Genomic DNA, 22781 nt, shown 5'->3' on the forward strand with positions numbered 1-22781 from the left:
GGGAGTATCTCCTGTCTGGAACCCTGGAGAGGCACTACCAGTCACAGCAGACATTACTGAGATATAGGGTCTGACTCACCTTAAGACAGCTTTCTATGTTCCTATCCCACAGTGAGATTCCCCTCTGTGCTAGCTCCTTTGTCCTTGGTGTGATTGTAGTTTAGGAATCAAACTGGTGACATTTGCATGTGTTATTTCAATTAGAAAAAAAACAATTTCAGTTAAGCTCCTAATATACAGTGGTACCTCTGGATGCCAATGGGATCTGTTCCAGAGCCTTGTTCGCATCCTGAAGCAAACACAACCCGCATCTGCATGTGCGTGGGTCGCAATTTGCCGCTTCCGCGCATGCACGTGATATCATTTTGAGCGTCTGCACATGCGCAAGTGGCAAAACCCAGAAGTAGCGCGCTCCGTTACTTCCAGGTCGCCACGGAGCATAACCTGAAAACACTCAACCTGAAGCACATTTAACCCGAGGTATGACTGTACTCCTAATGATCCAGACCCGTAGGCAGTTAGTTGCCTGATAGCTTATAAAGTTCATTTGCCCCTGCCTTGGGATCCAGTCTGGTTTAGCCTTTCAGTACTGTAAACTAGGCATCTGAAAAAATTAAATGCTCAGGAAGTACATTTCTACATAAGTCACACAATATTGCTTCCAATGCTACCATTCTATAAGCCTATGAATAATTTGCATTTAAGCTTGCACTTGCTTAGCAAAAATTGCAGCTTATGCTGTCACCCTGAATTCTTGGTCACAAATGGCTTTTGAAGACACCCAGAGTATGTTGGTCTATGTGAGAACAAAAGTCAGTAGTTCCACTGGACACCTGAAGCTAATGGATTTGCATTTGTCTGGACTCTGATTTTGATCATCTTTTTTGTATCCATTGTCTTCGATAATCAAGTCAAACCTCTTCTTGTGCTGATCTTATCTATAGAGAGCTGCATCTTCTAGATGATGGCAATGTGCCTTCCGCTGTTATTTCCCTTCCTTTTTATTGCTTCAGAACATCTTTTTTCTTTATTTAAAGCACCTATTGGTAGTTCAAAGATTGCGTTCGATATTTGAACTGCATTCCTAGGAACTGTGTTATTACATGCATAGTTACTTGTGTGGCATCATATTTTCTTAGGTTGAATTTTTCCAAGCAATTGGGACACTAAGGAGCAGAACATGATGTGAAGTGTAAAATTGCTTCAGAATAGCTAGCTATTTGGTATTTGGGGGATTAGTTATTTAGCATTTCATAAAAAGCTTCAGCTCCCCACTTATTCTGCAGTCACTTCACCACTTCACATGCTTGACTTGTCTGTGAATAGTTTATGACAAAAGACATGAAATGCACTATTGTCATTTGCTGTCATCACATACCAGGAAACTATTGCCAGGAATATAATTACAGTGTGCATTGCAAATTGGGCAGAATTACCACCGCTTTTATTTTCATTTTATTTTAAACTGATCTTGCTAAATTCAGTGGAAATTAAAAGCTACAGGAAGAATTTTTAAAAATCGAGGGCAAAACTAGACACTATGCCATTAAATTAGTAATTGAATGAATGATTTGTTAAAAGCAAATTGCAGGCTTAGGAAGAAGTGGTCCAAATAGGAAACCTGGGGTCTTTAAGCCTTTGATACCTCTCCTCTGTGGGCCCAATTTTGTATTATGCCTCCTGCGACTCCTTTTTGCATTGTAAAAAAGGCTCCCCTTGGAGGAACTCAAGACATCTTACAATGAAAAAATGAAAACAAGGCAACAAGTAATATTAAGCAAAGTTACACACAAATCCATTACAAAACATAACTTCAGAGCCAAAACTGAGACCACAGAAAAACCTCCTTAGTGAAGAATTAATTAAACAATAATATAGTGTTTTCGGGGAGCAGAAAAACACTAATAAAGTGGAGGACAACTGAAAAAAATGTGGTAAGGAGTTCCACATTCTGGTTGCCACAGCAGAAAACACCTGGTCCTCCAATTAACCTTGGATTCTACTATCATATTTTGATTGCCTTCATTAGCTTTGCCATTATCAATCGATGAAACATAGTGACTCAGATTGAGAGAATGCTGAATTTTGAAATGGGTTACAGGATCAAATATCTGCATGAATAACAGGGCTCATTGGATCACTAGCTGTGATGCTCACAGGATTGTTATAAGGATAAATGCAGTTGCATGATGGGGTGGCACCGGACCCCCCATTGATGCTGCTTACTGGGAGGTAGAGGGGTGGGGTGGGATGGTTGACTTGACAAGGTCAGTGTGGTGCAAATACCCCACCATGCTATCTGCTAGTAATGTAGACCCAAATGCTGAATACGTGGTAAATAATATGTAGATAATGTTTCAGTCCTAAAAAATGCTGGTTATATATAGCTATTACAATATTGCTTTCAGAAATTAGACAAGAAAACAAAACCCCATTACCTCAATCCTGCCCTCGGCATCATGCCACTGTCATTTTACTCCAAAAGCAAATGTTATTGTTCTGTTTTTGCTGAAACACCAATCAAATCATAGCAATTGCTGTTATTAACAACAGATGCATTTGGCTGGTAGAGTAATGTAATTTCTTCTAAATAAAACCATTATTCAGAGATTTACTCCTGTGTGTTTCTGTTTCAGCTTCAGATATGGCAGCAGAACAGGGGCAGATTCTTGTCATTGCCACAGCGGCTGTTGGAGGATTCACGCTCCTAGTCATCCTCACTCTGTTCTTCCTCATTACTGGAAGGTAATTAACATTGGCATTGTAACTCATTTTCATGCAGGGCAATATTTATTTGATATTTTGTTTGTTTCATTTATACCCTGCCTTTTCAAGAAAAAAATGTCCGAAGTGTATCTGTGTTTGACCTAACAAGTCCCAGTGTTGTGCCAATGCTGGGGAAACTGGGCTCCTTGGAAGAGCAGTTAGGTCTGCATTTGACATTTAAAGCCATATCGTACTACTTTAAATAGCCATAGCTTCCCTCAGAGAATCCTGAGGACTGTGGTTTGCTAAGGGTGCTGAGAGTGTTTAGGAGACGCACTCCTATTCCCTTCACAAAGCTACAATTTACAGAGTTACCTAGGAAGCGGGATTGACTGTTAAACCACTCTTAGAATTGTAACTCTGTGAGGGGAATAAGCTGTCTCCTCTAACAACTCTTAACCCTCTTAACATACTACAGTTCCCAGGATTCTCTGGGAGAAGCCATGACTGTTTAAAGTGGTATGATACAGCTTTAATTCTACAGTATAGTGAAAATGGGGCCTGAAGTGTAAACCACTCTTGACTGCTCTGTATCTCATTTCACCACTTTCACATAATCTGAAAATGTTTAGACTATTCCTTAGCCTGAGCAACAAAGGAATGTGATGAGCAAAGGTGTCCTCTTGTGTTGGGTTTTATAGATGTAACATTTTTAGCCGTTTTGAATTTATGGTGGGAAAAACCATCTCCCCCTCCATTATTTCCAGTATAATAAATAAATACATTTGGAGGGAAACTCGCCTCCTTATCAAAGCATGATTTATGACTTAGCACTTTGAAATGTTACCGCTTATTATTTTTATGAACTTCTTCAAAATATATAATGCCATACTCTCCAACATTTCTCTGATGAAAATAGGGTCATCCTATTCCATAATAACAATTTTATTATTTATACCCTGCCCATCTGACTGGGCATGACCCAGTCACTCTAGGTGATGGGTAGGCAAACTAAGGCCCAGGGGCTGGATCCGGCCCAATCGCCTTCTAAATCTGGCCCACCAATGGTCCAGGAATCAGCGTGTTTTTACATGAGTAGAATGTGTCCTTTTATTTAAAATGCATCTCTGGGTTATTTGTGGGGCCTGCCTGATGTTTTAACATGAGTAGAATGTGTGCTTTTATTTAAAATGAATCTCTGGGTTATTTGCGGGGCATGGGAATTCATTCATTTTCCCCCCCTTCTAAATATAGTCCGGCCCCCCACAAGGTCTGAGGGACAGTGAACCGGCCCCCTGCTGAAAAAGTTTGCTGACCCTTTCTCTAGGCAGTTTCCAACATATATAAAAACATAATAAAACATTAAACATTAAAAATCTTCCCTATACGTTCCGTTCCAATGTATTCTAAAAGTTGTATACAGTGGTACCTCGGTTTTCGAACATTTCCGTTGACGAACGTTTCAGAACTCAAATGTCAGAAACCCAGAAGTAAATGATTTGGTTTTCGAACGTGCCTTGGAAGTTGAACCAGAAACACAGCTTCCATATTGAGTTTTCTTTAATTGAGCCTTCTTTTTTGAATTTTGGGTTTTCGAACATTTCGGAACTCAAACGGTCTTCCGGAATGGATTACGTTCGAAAACTGAGGTACCACTGTAGTTACTTATCTCCTTGGTCACATAAGGTCACATACTTATCTCCTTGGTCACATAACTCCATACTCTCTGATGAAAACAGGGACATCCAAGGAAAAGCGGGATCAAATCAGAAACTGGGACAGCTTCTGTAAATCCGGTACTGTCCATGGAAAATCAGGACACTTGGAGGGTCTGTTAGCTTTATTCAAATAGTCATAGACATGCCTCCAGTGCAAGAGATGAACCTGCAACCTATTGTACTCTAAGGTACCCAAATTTATCTTATTTTTTCCAGCTACAGTGATAGGAAAAGATTAAATGAAAGTTGAGCATTGAAACGATCAACATTGTAGGAAACAAAGTTTTCTGCTGTTAGATATCTGCTCTTAGAAACAGTGTTTTTATCAAGCAGAAACAGAATAAACTTGAAATTTTAGTAAATAAAATAAAAAACATTGCTCAGTAGACCTGTTGGTACAATGGAAATTCACCTTCCTCTTCTCTTCCTCACCCTGTACCAATCTGCTCTGGGGCACATTTGGTGGGAGGTACACAGGGGGTTGCAGGTGGGAAGAGAGGAAGATGAAATTCCATTGTGCAAGCAGAAGCCCATTCCTCTTGCACACAGACACCATTAAATACAACTCCTATAATGTAACACATGAGTGGCAATAATTTTGGAAATTAGTATATTATCCTTGCACATAGAGAGTCTGAAGTCCTGTTTAGTGATCACTTAATAAATTTTTAGCTTTTCTTGAAGTATCTAGCATTGTAAGAATTACTGTACCACTTTCTGGTGAGCCCCATCATGTACAGATTTAATTCACATAACTAATTATGGTTCACTTTGCAGTTAAAATTATGGGTGTTAAAGGCAATTGTGACAAATTACATCACAAGATTGTCTGTAAATAGCTTTACTAACAGACATCAAATAAGACAGGATAAATGCAAACATTTCAAAGCCACAGACCTTTGAAATGATTTTGCTCAGCAAACAAATGACATTCTGAAGTGTGCTTCTCACTTTAGTGGAAAGAGAGTCATATTTTGATTTCTTCTTGTTTCATCACATTTATTAGATAACATTAAGAACGTTGGAAACTATTCTTTTAATGTATCCCTGTTGAATTACATTCTTTCAATTACATAAGATATGGATTCATTTTCTTAAGTTACGTAAACATCAGGATAAAGAAACAGGGCAATTCAGAACAAATATTCAACATGTTATAGAATCTCAAGAAAATTTCAAAGTGGAAGATTGGGCTGGTATGCTACAGATGTGTTCTGATTCACCATTTAGAATTAGCAATTTGATGCAATGTTGAATCACAAGGCTGCTGATGAGTCTATTCATACTGAAGAGTCAGAAGGAAATAAGCACCTGCATCTGTATTTGACTGAATGATTTACCTGCTATCAGCAAATCAGCATGCCAAGTTTTGAATGAATAAAAACCACAAAAATATTATGAGAGAATTAAAACTTAGGTTTGATCAGTATGAGATTTCTATATTGCTATGAGATTTTTCCGAGTTCAGTGAAGCTGTGCAACAAAGTGAAGCTCCTGTGATATGTGATGTTAGTGAATATTTTTGCTAGGGAAGGAATGAATCTCCCAGCAGCACAAGAATGTTCATAAAGCATCCAGATTGTCTGAAGAAAGTTAAAGCTCATTTTAGCAGGAAAAAGGAAAAAGGGAAGATGCTTGAATAGGTAAGGAAGGCTAAAAGAAGTAGAAATTTGATTGAGTGCAAGTCCTAGAACTCCAAAGGGACAGTTTGAGCCCAGCGGCGAAAATGGCTGTAGGAGGGGGAAACCTGAACCAAAAGACTGTGATGAAATGGACAAAATGGATGAGAAGTAGAGGAAGGGACTGGTTAATGAAAAAACATTGGTAATGAATTAATGATCATAGGGGAATAAGGAAAGATGATTCTGGGAGCTATTGAGGGCACAGGAATCAATGAAAAAAATGAAGAGGAGGAGTGAAATTAAGGAAAGAAGGCTCTAAGAAGAACACTACAATTTTTATTGTATGAAGCTGTTCATAATTTTTTTGAAATGCGAGACACCCTGAGTGACTAGGAAATGGCTGGATATAAACTGAAGAACTGAATACAAATATTCCTATCCTAGGGGCAAGAGGAGTAGATGCCATTGGGCTCATATGACTTGCAGTAACCCAGTGGGATTTTTCTCATTTAGAGCAGCAGGCCCATCAGAAACTGAGAAATACCTGGGTGGTAGAGCCAATCCTACCCCTGGAAGCTCCTGTTTTGGTAAAGGACAGATTTAGCCCCTTTTTTGCAGCCTAACCCCATCCTTGGTTTCATTTCTTAGTCATGTCGAGCGTCTTCCCAGAGTGTGGTGGTTCCTAGTAACATTTTTTTTGCACAGATTTTTTCACATAGATGAGGAAAGTTTGTGTTCCCATTGTACATACATTAAAAAAAATACATCTTCATTGATACCTAAGCTCTCTTCAGGTGTCCAATAATGAATATGTGTAGATTTCCAAGAATGTACTGACTTAAGTATAGGACCCCTGGACAGTTAAGTCCAATCAGAGGCGACTATGGGGTGCATCACTCATCTCACTTCAGGCCGAGGGAGCTAGCGTTTGTCCACAGACAGCTTTCCAGGTCATGTGGCCAGCATGACCACACCTTTACCTTTTTAATGTATTGAGTAGCCCCTGTATAGCATGCATGCATGAATGAACGAATATAAGGCCCCTTCTACTGAGACAAGAACCCTGGTCCATCAAATCTCTTGTCGATGTCAGTGGAGCTTTGTGCATAGTTGGATCATTTTCAGAGTAACACCAATCACACATTTTCTAGATGTGTTGCTGATCCATGTCTTGGTGCCTACAGGATGGTTCTTGCTAGCACATTCTCAGAAGTACCTTCATGAGTTTGGTTTTCACAGGTACTAAATGAATGGAAAGGGCTTCAGTACAGTTATTTATTACTAAGCATGCCATTATTTTATTTGGTTGCTGTTTTTCTAGCTGCCCTGTACAATTAATATGGCTTTTGTAAGTTTAGTTCATAAAAGAAAAATAATCAGCATGTAAATTCAATGTCATTCCTTCTGTGGTGTTTAAAAAAGTGAAATGGTGTTCATTTTCTTAAAGGTGCCAGTGGTATATAAAGGCAAAAATGAAGTCTGAAGAAAAACGAAGAGCTCATTTGCAAAATGGACATTGTAAGCAAAGCTATCGGTGATGTTTCATATTTAAATGAAGAATTATCATTGCATTTTTTATGTATTTTCACTTCTTATATCTGGCTGAAAGAGGTAGAAACATTCTATCCTTCCACGACTTATCATATACGCACACCTCCTAAATTTACTTGTGGCTTAAGTGTACACTTAGAGCTCCACATATAAAGGAGTACCTTCATGTTGAGGGAAACACCATGAACTCCACAAAAACTTTTCTTAACATTGAAGTGATTGGCTCCACCTAGAGATGGTAGAGGGATTCAGTTTAGCTCACATTTAAAGGCACATCTACCTAATTCACAAAACACAGCTACAATTTGCACTTCTCTGAATTTTGCAATTTTTGATCTACCTAAGTAATGTGTACAAAAATGCATATACTAGTAAAGTATGCATAAAAATAATATTTTAGTGAAAATAACATACAAAAATGCTTTATATTAGGGAAATTTGTGTTGCAAAAGTGTCTATATTAGGCAAAATCACATACAAACAATTGTATATTATTATGAGAAATTGAAGTTTATAGATCCATCCATCCCTAGTTTCACTCCTGCTCAGATGTGTTTATTATTACGACTAAATAATAAACATAGTAAAAACTAGAATTTCAGCATAAGTTTTAAATAAACATTAAAATGGTCAAAGTAGAATATAACTATCTATATACTAATTAAATAGATTTAAAATATGTATCCAAGGAAATATAAATTCTATTAAAATATATTTTTTAAAATAGAATTTGACTATGAGCTGTGTCAATTTATGACTGTTTGTGGAGCTATGTGAACTTTTGCTTTCTTTGACTTATGGCTATTGCATAAAATCTAGCTACATTTCTAGTGACATAAGGATTCCATTTGGACAAGAGGCAGCTTAAATTAGGGTTGCCATATGAGTTGCAATGGGTTGCAATGAGAATCCAGACACAAAAGTTGTTGAGTTTTTGTTAGCTTTTGTTTGTTTGTTTTTAATCTCAACAACAACAAAACTGAAGCTTTTTAGCTATTTTTTTGTAAATTTTCAAAAAAAAATCAGCACTTTCAGGTTGTTTTCCCAGACATAAGCAACTGACTTCCAAAAATTCTGCCAGGACACCATTTTCAACGGAAGAATCCTAGCAATGTCCAAGAAATTGTAGACAGCCCTAACTTAAATAGAATTTCTCCGTTCTCCCTGGTACTTTCAGTACAAGAGGGGTTATGAGGGAAGTGTCTATGTCAAATTAATAAATACATCAAACCCTCCACTTATAGATTGAAAGTGTACCACAAAGTGAGTCTTCCATTATATTTTTAAGCCTACGTTATTCCAGGGTGTTTGTTTGGGGCTGTAGGGATAACTCCCCATCACCTCTTTAAACTTCAAAATAAATGCATTTTATCTGCATTGAAAATGTTTTTGTTGATTTTCTCTCAACTTTCTAACTTATGCCTGCCAGAAACCACATCACACTTATTTGCCAAAAATGAATGTTTATCCCTTTAGTTGTGATTTCATTCTCATTTCTAACATTTTCATAGTGAAATAATTTCCATAAAGGAAAAGCAGAAATGGGTCACAAAGGAGATAAGAATTTCGAATTCAATGTCATTTCTTCCACATATTTAAAGCGTGTAATATCAATATAGCCTGTACAAAAATTCAACATGAATCAATTTATCATTCTTCCTAACCACAAGCTCAGTGCTTCCGTGCTGTTCTTCCTAACTACAATAGAACAGTGAGATGGGACGGTTGAGAGGCAAAGTACAGCTAGTATACTTGGGGTAGGTAAGAATAAGAATGTTGCTTTAAAAAAAGAAATCTGAGGAAACAAAAGAAAAACACTCCCATCAAGGACTGCGTGTACACAAAGCCCTCCTATAAACACCATATAAATGTAATAAATAAATAAAATTAATCATAGAAAGGGGGACAAAGAGAGAAAAGACAAAAGCAACTTTGTGACCTGCTCACCATCCAACTCCTGGTGATTTGAGCTGAAGTGGCCTCTCCCCTCTAAACTGCCACTGCAGGACCACTTAAAAACCATCTTGCCAATCTGCCGTCATGCAGCCACTTTGAGGAAGTGAAAGAAGACAGAGCAACCTGTCAGATTACCTGATTGAAGAAAGCAGCATGAAAAGAGCAGGAGACAGCATATATTTAGCTGTCAATTAGACTGTGAAATGCATGGGAGGCGCCTGCTGCAAATAAAAGTTTTGAACTGCTGTATTTTTACTGTACATCACTTCAGACACTTTTTAAGTGGAAAGGCAATTAATGCAGAATATAAATAACTGATAATAATAAACAAGAGGAGGAAGCCGGCTCCTGAAGGGCTAGCTTCTCGCCCCATCCCCCTTCAACAGAAAAGAAAAGGAACTATCTCAGACAGCACTGGAAGGCATGCATACTGTGTGTGTGTGGTGTGGGTGTGTGTAATGAAGGGAGGTTTTGGAATGTACATAGTACTCTTATGTACTATAGCACTATATTTCTATATTTATCAAATTTATAGCTAGTCCTTCCTCCTAAAGGAGCCTAGGATGGCATATTACTTAAGTTAACAACTGGCATATTGCCTAATTTACAAGGAAGGGAAGTTTAAACCACTTCCCTTTCTCCAACAGTTGCTTCAAGGGAGAATGGAATCTGAGCCCCCACCCAGTGGGTACATGGTGGACAGAGATATTTTCCTGACTTTCCAAAAAATAAGTTGCTGTTGCTTGCTAGGCAAATGCGAGGGGTGAAGAAAGTGGTGGAAAGGGCAGTGTGGTGCAAACACAGTGGCAGGACTGGCTTGATTGCCTCCACTTGTATGTTTGAACCAAACTGCCCTTCTTGCTCCATAAGTAGCAGTTCAGCTGCCAGGAGGACATGTAAGTCCCTGCCTCCTTCCCACTGTCTGCTAAGGGGTTGGGGCAGTACAATAGTGGTCATTTATGTACTTAATAACATCAAGTTTTATCCATAAGTACAGTAGTCACAGAACGTTTGAGTTAAAGTCCTTTTTTAGAAGAAGGTTCTGTTAAAATTAGTTGGGAATTAGTAAATGTTCTTAGATGTATATGAAGGAAGCGGACTCTGGAATTAGATTTACCATTATGATTATTAACTACTTCTTAATAGTCTCATTTGATTTGATTTATTTTTCCTGTATGTGTGTTGCCTGAATTATTTTTGTCTAAAGCAAAAACAATATTTCTGGTTTTACAGTGCGATTCCCAGGAACCAAAACATATATTGATCCAGATACGTATGAAGACCCATCACTTGCTGTTCATGAGTTTGCTAAGGAGATAGATCCATCACGAATTCGTATTGAGAGAGTAATTGGGGCAGGTAAAAATTCATCACACTTAATTTCCAAGTATAACTAATAAGTACTTTTTAAAATACAGATAAGCTGATCATCTCCATCAAGACCTGTATGGGAATCTAATGCTGTATAAAAAAGGAATGTAGTTTTCTAACAGGTGAAGATACTTCAAAGTATCACTCAAATCATTACACATATTTAGCCACATGAATTGATTGGTTGGTTGGTTGGTCTTGTAAGGGAAGGAAATAGGTTCTGGTTCTGATTTAGAACCTTACTATGCCAGAATTGCTTTTGCTTCTTCCTGTGGCTGATAGAACTCAATGGGTATTATTATTTTTTGCTTCCCAGTCATCTGTATTTGTATAGGCTCCCCAGTAACATATGCCATCTCAGCAGCTAGTTGCTCTGTTGCTTTATATGGAATTTACCCACTAGGTCACTTCCTCTGATTTGTATTTTTATGACTGCTTGATTGTGTTCGTCCACACATATATATGTTCCTCTATGTCTAGGCCAGAAATCATATTTGAAATAATCTCTAACTTGGCTTACTTTTTCCAAGAGAGATTTCATAGAATATTGAACTATGTTTTTTTATAAATAAGATTTATATTTCATTTTTCTGCACTAAAAAGGTAATAAATGCAACCTTATTTTTATTTGAATGGAAATTACTATTTGGAATAGAATTAATTCAAAATTCTATGCCTTAATTTCCTTATTTTATGGCCTTCTAGTAAGCAGCACATGCATACTGCTACAGTACAGTTCTTCAAACAAAATTGTTGCGGTTTGTTAAGGCAAGTCAAGACCATGAAATATTAAAATTAGGCTGTGGGAGGGGGAAGTCCTCCCATAAATATGAGATTATTACTAGTTCTCTGGAAGGTTCTGCAGTGGTCTACCATTCCCCATAATCCCTCCTCTTCTTTCTGACTGGCAGAGCAGTTGTGTCTTATTTATGTACAAGTAAAAGTCGTAATTTCCACTTGTGGGTGGAAGTAGCACAACAGATTTTTAGACAGGATTTGTGTTAATTTGTACAGGAATGCTAGAATGCTAGAATGCTAGATTTTTAGACAGGATTTGTGTTAATTTGTATAGGAATGCTAGAATGCTAGATTTTTAGACAGGATTTGTGTTAATTTGTATAGGAATGCTAGAATGTCTTTCTTATTAGCACAGCTTACTTACTCAGCCAAACCTTTATTAGGCTTTACAACTGATTTTTTGTGTGAATGGCTATTCTTAATAATGCAGTTTTCACCACCTGTACTTTCCTGTATTTCATTTGCCTCTCAGCTCACAATTTATAATAACCCCAGCCACAACTGTGATGTATGTTGTCTTCTTCTATATTTAAAAACACAGTCTTAAGTTGAAATTCTGTTAGTGCTTGAGTATCTACAAACAACTTATTTTTAGCAAAGGGAATTAATAATTACACTATAATAGAGAATGTCCACCAACAGAGGTGTTGTTTACCTCAGGAATTAATACAGTGGTGTTTTATAGCTGTATCAGCTAACTACATTGCTGATAATGTGAATCCTTTTGCTCCTTTTGGACTGCGAAGACTGATTAAAGAAGAGGTAGCAGCGATGAAAAAACTCATAAGAAAATACAAATCTTCATGAGTCATTCTGAGAAATATCAGGATTATTTTCTATATGCTACTACCTGGTACAACAAAATTAGCAGTTGATAAGTGGTGGTTAAATATCACCAATGGCTATGAGTGAAATTAGATATATAATTTCCTTTTAGGGAAACGTTTTCTTGTGGGGGAGGTGTAACCCATAGCACTAAAAAAGGGATAAAAGACACCAAGATATGCATAAATGTGCATGTACTAATTTATACAAAGAGATACAAAATAATAAATTTAAATAAAAATACAGGATATTTCCCCATAGTGCTCAGTCTGGTTTCCAGAAGCTGATGGGCAGCTTCAAGCCGCCTGTTCTCCCTTTTGTTGTTTGTTTTTACAGCAAACTTGGAGTGGGCAATTCTTAGGGGACTCCTTCAAACAGAGAACTGCCCTCTTAAAGTAGGACACATGACCACACTACTATTGTTATTTTTTCATTTCTCAGGGATGTCTGAATACACAGTTCCAAAAATAGACCTTCGAAGTTAGATAGTTATTTTATTCAGCTGTGTGGAATAGAATGCAGTTGTACTTCCTTGAATGTTTGTTTGATGTTTTCTTGTATGTGACTTGATCTGTTTTCTGCATGTATTAACTCACTAATTAGGATTCTTTATTCCTGTGTAGATCCCATTTATAATTTGTAGGATTTTAAGCATTTTTTACATGCTTTGAGCACACACTGAAGTGAAAGGATTTTTTTTGGAACTGTTTGTACTTATTCAGGCATTGAATTCTGAAACTGCTACAATGACATCTGTCTCAAAGGCTTAGATCTTAAACACATACACTGCTAACAATCTAACCAACTGCTTTTTAACTTAAGGTGAATTTGGAGAAGTATGCAGTGGTCGCCTGAAAACACCTGGGAAAAGGGAGATTCCAGTAGCCATTAAAACTTTGAAAGGTGGATATGTGGACAGACAGAGAAGAGATTTTCTACGAGAAGCTAGTATAATGGGGCAGTTTGACCACCCAAATATTATCCGCCTTGAAGGAGTTGTTACAAAAAGTAAGTGGCTTAGGACATTTTTTCATATTATAATTCTTGTCTTTTTGCTGCACTTATCCTAATCCAGATGCAGGTTTCCACATACAGTTGTGCTGCTTAATAGGGAAAAGCACGTACAAAGGGTATTTCCGTCTTAGTTACTACACTGGAACCACATTCCCAATGATAAACAGCATATCTCTTGTTTGTGACACTCTTTTTCATTTGATTAAATATTTACCATATTTTCCCATGTATTGGACAAGGTTTTTTTACTCAAAAATCACATCAAAAAACTGGGGTCGTCCAATACACGGTGGCATGTGGGGGAGAAGTGGCGCACCACCAGCCAGCTTGTTGGCAGGAGCACAGCTTCCTCTGATGCTGCAGCAAGCAGGGAGCGATCTAGGGGGTGTTTCCTGCCCGCAGCTGCATGGGGGGAGAGGCTCAACAATTTGGGCCATCTCCCCTCATTTTCCTAAAATTGAGTCCCCAAAAATAAGGGGGGTCTTATACATGGGGGTGTCTTACAGACAGAAAAATATGGTATATTGGTTCTGATTTGACCTATTCAAATTCTGTATCATCAGTAAAAATAAATTGTACCCAGTGTATTGTTTTGAATATTCTCCATAAGATCTAAAAGGGAAGACAAACACAATAATCTGCATAATTTTATAGTATACAGTACTTGTGGACTGTCATTTTACCTATTAATACTTCTGCTGCTTAATAAAAAGAAAACTAAAAATGACCAGGGGTAGAACAAATAATAGTGATCTCCATTGTAGGGGCAAATATTTCATATTCATAGTTGCAGGTAAGTTCATGGGGTTTCTGAAGACTTATGGATGTGCAAAACAAATCAGGTATAAATGTTTTATTACACTATATATTGTGTAATTAAGCCAATTGCATCAAATGGATGAGGGTCTGCTATTTAAATGGAGAATACTAAGCTTGGCATAGTGCACAACAGGCAGACAATCAGCTTATTGTCTATTAGCTATGATACAAACTAATATGCACAGTAATTTTTAAAATACTAAAAGTATATATCTGATTTTGCAGCGTCCTTTCAACCAAACAAAACTTTTCATTCAAATAACGTGGAAGTTTCAGTGTATGCCTGAATCTACCTTTCTGCAATTCCTGTTCCTTTTAAACAATTGACTTAGGAGACCTTTCCCAATGTTGAACAGAAAAGCAAACAGCAGTTTAGGCCATAAAACAAACTATACATATGTGTAGTGCTTTTTTCTGGGGGGACGCATACCCCTAAACATTTTGTGAATCTTTGTACTTTTGCCCATTTACTGTATTTATTTTTCCCAATTTGAACTATAAAATTGTGATTTTCTTGGGTCAAAATGAGAGTACCCCAAAACATTTTTTAAGAAGAAAAGCACGACATATGCAGATAGATCTTAAAGACCGGTTCATTCGTTCATTCTGTTCTAGGAGTTATACAGTAGGAATCATGTTTTCAAGACAAAATTCTTGCTGCCCCACCTCATCAGATTTGATTCTTTGTCATGCTTCCTTATGTTCATAACTATTTTTAAAGTGTTCTTAAAGCTTCTGCAAACGGATGTGTTGACAGCATGAGAAAATTCTATCCTTGTGTTGTTGCAGTGTAATTAAGCTTTCTTATTTTTATTCTAAATCACAAGATAATAGCACTACTACTATAACACATGATAAGATGGCAAAAACACTCACAAAAGCATAAGCTAATGAGTGATAATATCTAATGGTATTAATAGTTGTGTAGGGGTACCACAGTATACTTCTTTTCCCTCTGACCCTTGTACATCCTGGTGCAACAACAATGTCTCAAGCACCAAGTACTCTGGTAAATGTGGTTTTTCCATTATACCTTGATTTCTTAGTGTGGACATCAGGTATCCCAGGGCTCCAAGTATGCTCAGTAGAATCCTTCACATAGGGCCCTCAGCCATGTTGTTATGAGAGCACCTGACACCCAATTTAAGGACATGGGCATCTGGGGAAATTACAGTTAAATGAGAACCTTGATCCCAGGAACATCTGTTGCAAAATTCAAGAACCTGTGAAGAAGAGATGAAACAACAGGGTACAAGTTTGGTATGCTGCAGTAATAGGGAGCGAAAAATATTGTGTGCTAGCTTTTGCTTTTTGTAAGTTAGCTAACTGTACAATATCTTTAAAAAAGGAACCTATATTGAACTTTTGGTTATAGGGAAATATAGTTAAATTGAACAGATTAATTCAGAGGCAGATAATTAATCAGTGAAAAACAGTTTAATAGGCTGGTGTAAAATGTAAAGCAGCTTCATTTTGAAAACTGCTTACACTAAAGTAGTTCAGTTTGAGTCTGTGAGAATACTGTAGATTGAGCAGTTTCTGAGTTGCAACACAGCATCCCTAGCAATGGGATAATTATCAGATAGAATCTGACACTAGACTTACTGAGACATACACCACTATAAGTGGTTAATGAATCACTTTCTGACAGTGAGAAACAGAGTTGGTCTGCAGTACTTAGGCAGAGACTTTCTCCTTATGTTAGCCATAAGTTATTAAGCTGTAACCATTGCCTGTATATAGTCCTTCAGTTAGTAGGAAATGCAATCCATCACAATGTTTTTATCTGTTGACCTAAAAGGGGCGAAAAAACTCCACCAGATTACATGATTACAATACGTGTGAGAATTCCAGTTCGAAATTACTGATGAATGAAACAGCACAAATAATTTTTGTGTTGTATAATATCAGGAAAACAAGCATTAGCAGTCATTTACAACTCAAGTTACAGAGTATGGCTTAGCTCCTTCGTTCCTGTGAGCAGAAAGGTGGGGGGGGTTCAGTGTTCTCCTGCAGCCAGCCCCCTGTGCCATCTGTCATAGAGTGTTGACTGATGCTCTGGAATATTGCGAGAAGTCATACAGGGAAGTATAGTGGGAAGGAGGAATTAGTAAAAACATTCTTACCCCCTCTTCTGCCAGAAGGAACTTCCATTAGAACAGTTTATTGTTAATAGAAAAGCAACTTGGGATCCAAGACTGTGTGGTCTTCTAAATAAAGGATCCTATATCATCTTCCAGGAGCATTCTTTTAGATTTCAGTAATTCTTATTCTTCAAAGACGAACACCGTGGGTTGGATCCAGAACAGCTCTTCCTCCACTCACAGAAAGCAAGGGAAATATTTTAACTGGTTCCCCATGCAGCTCTGCACTGCTTCCTACACTACTCTAGAAAGCCCATCCCCGCAACCCCACAGAGCAGCTGTTCAGTGGGGAATAAGAAACTTCAGGGGGAAGGTTGCAATGAGCCAAAATTGCTTATTCTGCTTCTATGAACAGGAACACTCCTGGATGAAATAACATTTTTTAAGCATTACTGTGTTAGAATGTTCTTAATTCTGTTTTTAGAATCTTCTAACCATTTCTTGAATGCCTTTTAAAAAATAAAATGTGGATATGTTTGCCACCCATGCTCCTTTAGAAGCAAAAGTGGGATATAAATTCAATAAATCAGCATCAGAATTATCCGTCACATTTATGTGGTTCCAGCCTCATATAATTTATGATTTCCTATCTGCTTGCCCTATGCTCACACAGGACATATTTCAACCATTCTGTCTCATTGGAGAATTCTAACAGTCATCCTCCCATCTAACCCAGTTTGCTGTTTTATAATACTGAAATTCCAGATTCTGAAGTATTTCCATTTTCTTGAGGCAGATATGTGTAGTCAATGATTTCCAGAGTTCAGCTTTAAATTTGGAATTGCTTTGTTGCATGTTGTGGTCACCCTGGCTATTCCATTTACACAAAGTATATGTCCTGCAACGTGGATGACTACTACTCAATAAAAGAACAAAAGCAAGAATTCACTCACACTGTTTTTGCTTTAGAAACATTATTGATTTTGTAGGCTTCAGTTTAAAAAGACTCATTTGTTTTATTTAAAATCCACTGACTGATTTGCTTGTTGAGAGTAGACAGAGAAAACTTTTTTTGTTTGAGGTCAGTCTACTTTAGTGATTGCTTTCAACTTGCCTTTGGAAGTGTATCATCATGTGCCAATTTCTGATTTCACACTGAGCTTTTTTGGCTAAATCTAAAACTGCAATGGCTACCTTTCCAAAATGAATTTCCAAGAATGTGCATCTCGATCAGATGTTGACAAAGCCAGGATAAGAACTCCTGAGGCTCAGGCATTAATTTGACTACCAGACTGCATAAAATACTGAATTTGTGTCAGCACTGGAAAATCCTCACTCAATAGATTCTTTGCAGCTGACTTTCTTTATGCTCCAAAAGGAGCTGGTAACTCATTAAAAGGCATTTGCAAAGTAATTGGCTCTTTAAGAGTAACTGTTCTCAAAATTAAAAGGTTTATTCATACTTGGATCAGTTTATTCTTTTGAAAGATTTATATTCATTTTCATAAGAGGATAAATACCATTCTCCGTAAAGATTCAGATTTATGCACCCAGACATGATCTTTAGAATGAAAGTCAAGAAGTATATTACATTGCTGTTGTGTACACTCTAGTTACCCAAGCAGTGATAATTTCCAGGGGTTCCAGCATGTCTATGTGGTGGTACACATTGGAACCATTTTGATTTGTATTTAATTTGCTATGAAAAACCAATGACTTTTCTTTCTCAGCCCAAGAGCATTAATATTTATTGTATAATACAAAATCACTGTTGAAAGTTAAGTGCAGACAGATGACTGACCTGGATCCCACTTATTTTATTTCTTCTGGATCTAGCCACCATTTTAATTTCTCACAATGTCTGTGGCCTAGCATTGCTCTGAGATAATTAAAGGGATAACTAAACCATTTGCCCCTTCATCTTCCAACACCACCTCTTCCCAGTCTTCTCCCTCTTCTCACTCATTGTCCCACCACCACTTTCTGGACTTTTAGCCGTCTTACCTAAGTGGCTCCCCAGCTGGTTCCTTCCACCACTCCTCTGTGTCCAACCAGTCCATTACAGCAGGGGTCTGGAAGAAGCAATGTGCTTCATATATAGATTGTGTGAATTCAACTTACCATATTTACACAAATCTAATGTGCCACTGAATCTAATGCACACCCCAGTTTTCAAAACCTTGAAACCAAAAAAATTTTTTGCTGGTGAATATAAATGCACCATCAAATCTAATGCACACCCTCATTTTCACATCTTAATTTGGCCAAAAAAGGTGTGCATTATTTTCAAGTAAATGTGGTCAGGGCCTTGTAGAGCCAGGCAGAAGCCCGGGCCAGGTAGATAATGTGCCCCCCCTTTTTTTACGCTGGGGATAACTGAAGTCTTATAAATAAGTAAGTATATAAATAATTTTCACAAAAGTTATGCTGACAAATAATTTTATTTCAAGGCTTGAACCATGACTGCATATAAAGACAAAATGGAAAATATAGATAAATATGCTGACCGAGACCCCCTTTGGAATCGGAGGCCTGGGCCAAGTGGCCCATATGCCATATGCCCCCTCTGTCTGGGCCTGAATACGGTAAATCAACTCAACTCTGATTATGAACATTTAGATTGGGATCTGAGGAGCCTGTATACTGATTGACAGAACCAAAAGTGAGAGCCAGTTGGTGACTGTGCCAACTTTTGGATTGTGGCTATCACTTAGAGGCGAATCTTACTATTTAAATGTTGGAAGTCATTTAAAGTTATTTTCAAGCCACAAGTAAAGGTCATAACTTAAAATTTTTAAAAAAGTTTACATCAGTCACAACTGACATTAGGGTTAGGTGTAAAATAAGTTGGTCTGGGAACATGACAGCTTAACTTGTCTGTTAATTTGTCCATTGTGCTTTTGTCAAATACACAGTTTCAGTGTCAGTGGACTGTACAAATGCATCATTCATCAGAATATTTTCCCCCCGACATTAGCATTTTTAGAGTGGTTATAACAACTTGTAAATACTGCTTTTTCTGAAGCATTTGAACCTGTCAGGAACTGTAGCTGGCTGAAACACTGTTATAACATAAATGCAACACAAGCACATGGTCATAGTCTGAGATGCTTTGCTTCTGCACAATACAACTAAGCACTTATTTTGACAATACAGCTAAGCGCTTCTTTGCTTACCCAGCAGATCTTGGGGTTGTGCCATTTGCTGTTTGTAACAAGTATAATTTTAATAAGATATAAGTTTTGTGCTGTTCTCAGCATCCTGCTAATTTCAGTGGGTTATATTGCATTTAGTAATAACTAGGGCAGCCAAAATGAACCTGTATAGTTGGAAACAATTTATACTTCCTAAAATCTTTATGATATCATATGTCTATGTTAAAACAATAAAACTATATTATAGCATGGGCAACACCAATTTGGGGTACTAGAACAGGGGGTGGGAACTGCATAGCTCAACAATGGGGCTGAAACTCAATCATATAGGCATTTAAGCGCTGGGTTTAGCCATTTAGGGAATTGGAAATGAGCAGCAGCAAGCCTCATACTTGTGATATCCCTGTTCCCCTTCCCCTGTGCATGAGAAGATTTGAAGCTTCTGCATTTTATTTGCTGCAAGAAGAAGTTTCGCAAATGTAGCAATGTATTGTTTCTGCAGAGCATAGTTTGTTCTGAAATGAGGGTCCAAAATTAAGATCAAATCTCCTGAAAGGCAACCATTAAAGCTCTCTCAACATAGAGCTGAGTAGTTAATTGAACTCTTTGACTTCAAATGCTTTCTCAAATTGCTCCACCATAACCATAGCTGCCTGAAATGATCACAGGATGATCATTTGTCCAGGATATAACATTAAACAAGGTTTGGTTCTTTGTATGCACTTGTAAATCATTATAGCAAGAGTCTCTTGCAAAGCTGTAATTATCTTATGCCTTGGATCCTTCAGCTTATTTCTGTGCTTTCTCTGCTTAGGAAGCCTTTCTTGTCCAGAGTGCAGATATTAAGTTGACTCTGAGCTGACATTGCTGCATGGCCTCCTCACTCATCTACTAGTGATCTTATTTCTTATATAAAGCGTTTTTTGTTCCCATGGGAATCTGTTTTTCTAACACTGAGCATGTGGTAATAGTGTCCTTTTTGCCCACTGGGGAAACACTTTGCCTGTCACTGGGGAAACACCAGGGGTGACATGGGAATAAACCCTTCCCCGATCCATGTTTTCCCTATTCCCTTGCAGCTTCTGTTAATAAAATCATAAAATTAAAACATGGATTTCCCATGTCATTATTAGTTTGGCCCTGGATATTTTGCTATTCCTTCAGCTGCCTCTTGAGACCTGCTAATGATTTTCCTGCACACATGTTCAGGAATACAAATGTATTCCTGCTTAAATGTACAATCATACAGTACTTGATTTTCACTGTTTGATTCAGGTCCCGTGGGGCTGGCAGTGACCACAAACTGAGATTCTATAGATCAGGAGTGGGGAACCTATAGCTTATGGGCCTGAGTTCCAATTTGGCCATTCCAATGAGGCCATTTCTCCATAATCACTCCCAGCTGTCCCACACCTTATGCCGTATGTGACATCAAATGTGTACAAGTAGAGACAAATTTGCCAGTGCACAATCAGGAGCCTTAAAGTGCTCAACAGAGCATTGGCTAGGGAGACTTGCTGCCACCACTGATCAGCTGATTACCCGTGAGAGCAAGTCCACTGGGAATGGCTCACCTCTGCCCAGAGCAAGGTTTGAAGTTATTACCTATCTGCTGACAGGCGGTGATCAAGCTTGCTGGATTAGCAGTGCTACCAAGTTCCCCATTGGGATCATGTCAGCACAGACGATACCTGCAGAAAGCAGGGCATGGAGCCATGACCTATAACTAGATGGAAAGTAACTTCAAGCTTCACATAGTTTGGAATTATTTATTTATTTTGGGTAGTTTGCCATGCTGCAAAGGCAAAACGAGTTACCCGACATCATTGTGATATCAGGTGATTATATGTGAGTGAGGGGCCTGCCCACCACACAAGGTAGCTGTCCAGGGTTGGTGAAACCCAGGATCTGTGCCACTGGATTCAGTTCCCCACCCCTGCTAATGATCCACCTGAGGCATCCAGACTTACTTGCAGTCAGCACTGTCTAATTGTGAGGAAAGGAGATTTCTAGTCAAGCAGTGTTCCCTAGCACTGCGTAGTCCTGGGACGCTGCACTTCAGTTTCTATCAGCCCAGCCAGCATGGCCATTGGGCAACAGTCAGGTATAGTGAGAGCTATGGTCCAGCTTCTGGAGGACCACAATTTGGTATAGTCAATCTGTACTCTTTTAAAGGAGCTAAAGAAAGATGTAGAAAAAACAGACTTCTAATTTAACTTTCCCTGTGAATGATATGCAAGAAAAGCAAGGTAGAATGCCCCACTTTCAGGATAGGCCAGACATTTCACTTCACAGTGTCTTACGTACAATCGTAATTGAACATTCACAAAGAAACATTTGAAGTATCAAACTCCACTTTAAAGTCTGTACTAAGACACTCATTTTAAGAAATATTTGGGGGTTTTTTTTCAAACACAGGTCATTGTTGGCAGGGCTTTCAGGATAAATTGAACAAAATATGTTTGCATAGACACATCTAGCAAAATGGTCTTTATTATAGGCCACACGTCATACTGTGTTCTATTGTGGTGGTATTCTAATAATATGGAGAATGTAAACTTTTGATACAGCAGTAAAACTCCACAGTTTTGCAAAGACTAAAAAATGATATACTGCTACAGAAGAAGCCAGGTGCAATTGAAAGGTAATTGTTTTTATACCAGAAAATCATATTTGTAATTTACTCAGAGGAATCCATTAATGAGGTCATTATCAACAATGCACACCACTGCCAAAAAACTTGCTTAAATGAAAGCCATGAATCTTTCTAACAGCATTACTTGATCCTTAGAATTGAATGTGCCTGACTCCCACTCTCTCTTCTCATTATGGACTGGCAAGGATGAGCAAGATTTAACTGCAGAATCCTGCAATAACATTATCTAGGCTGCATCATTAGATACACCCAAGATAATACATAAACAGTTATTGAGGACAGTTCTGCCTCCTTAGTGTAAATTTGTTATACACAATGCTGAAAAATTGTATTAAAATGCTTAATTATAGGAGTGAGCTAGTAGCTATTTACGCATGCTGCAAAGCTGGTATGATCAGGTGAATTGAAATGCTGAGGACAAGAAGAATTCAGGTCAAGACTCTAGTACAGACTTAATGACCATTTAAAGCAGCATTTCTATTTGTGATCATGGGAAGTGAACCTCA

At 37.9% G+C, this 22781-nt stretch overlaps 1 protein-coding gene across 4 annotated transcripts in view; it reads left to right on the forward strand.

Moving 5' to 3' along the window:
• Nucleotides 1-22781, forward strand: part of EPHA6 (EPH receptor A6) — a 348542-nt gene that overhangs the window by 252932 nt on the left and 72829 nt on the right. For all 4 annotated transcript variants that reach the window (XM_081859642.1, XM_081859643.1, XM_081859644.1 and 1 more), the window contains 4 exons: nucleotides 2637-2745; nucleotides 7494-7564; nucleotides 10787-10912; nucleotides 13370-13555. In XM_081859642.1, the coding sequence (XP_081715768.1) occupies nucleotides 2637-2745; nucleotides 7494-7564; nucleotides 10787-10912; nucleotides 13370-13555 (492 nt within the window). The remainder of the gene's footprint in view (nucleotides 1-2636; nucleotides 2746-7493; nucleotides 7565-10786; nucleotides 10913-13369; nucleotides 13556-22781) is intronic.

The sequence above is a fragment of the Podarcis erhardii genome, assembly GCF_964252035.2.
Source record: "Podarcis erhardii genome assembly, chromosome: 4".
In the NCBI taxonomy this organism is placed as follows: domain Eukaryota; kingdom Metazoa; phylum Chordata; class Lepidosauria; order Squamata; family Lacertidae; genus Podarcis; species Podarcis erhardii.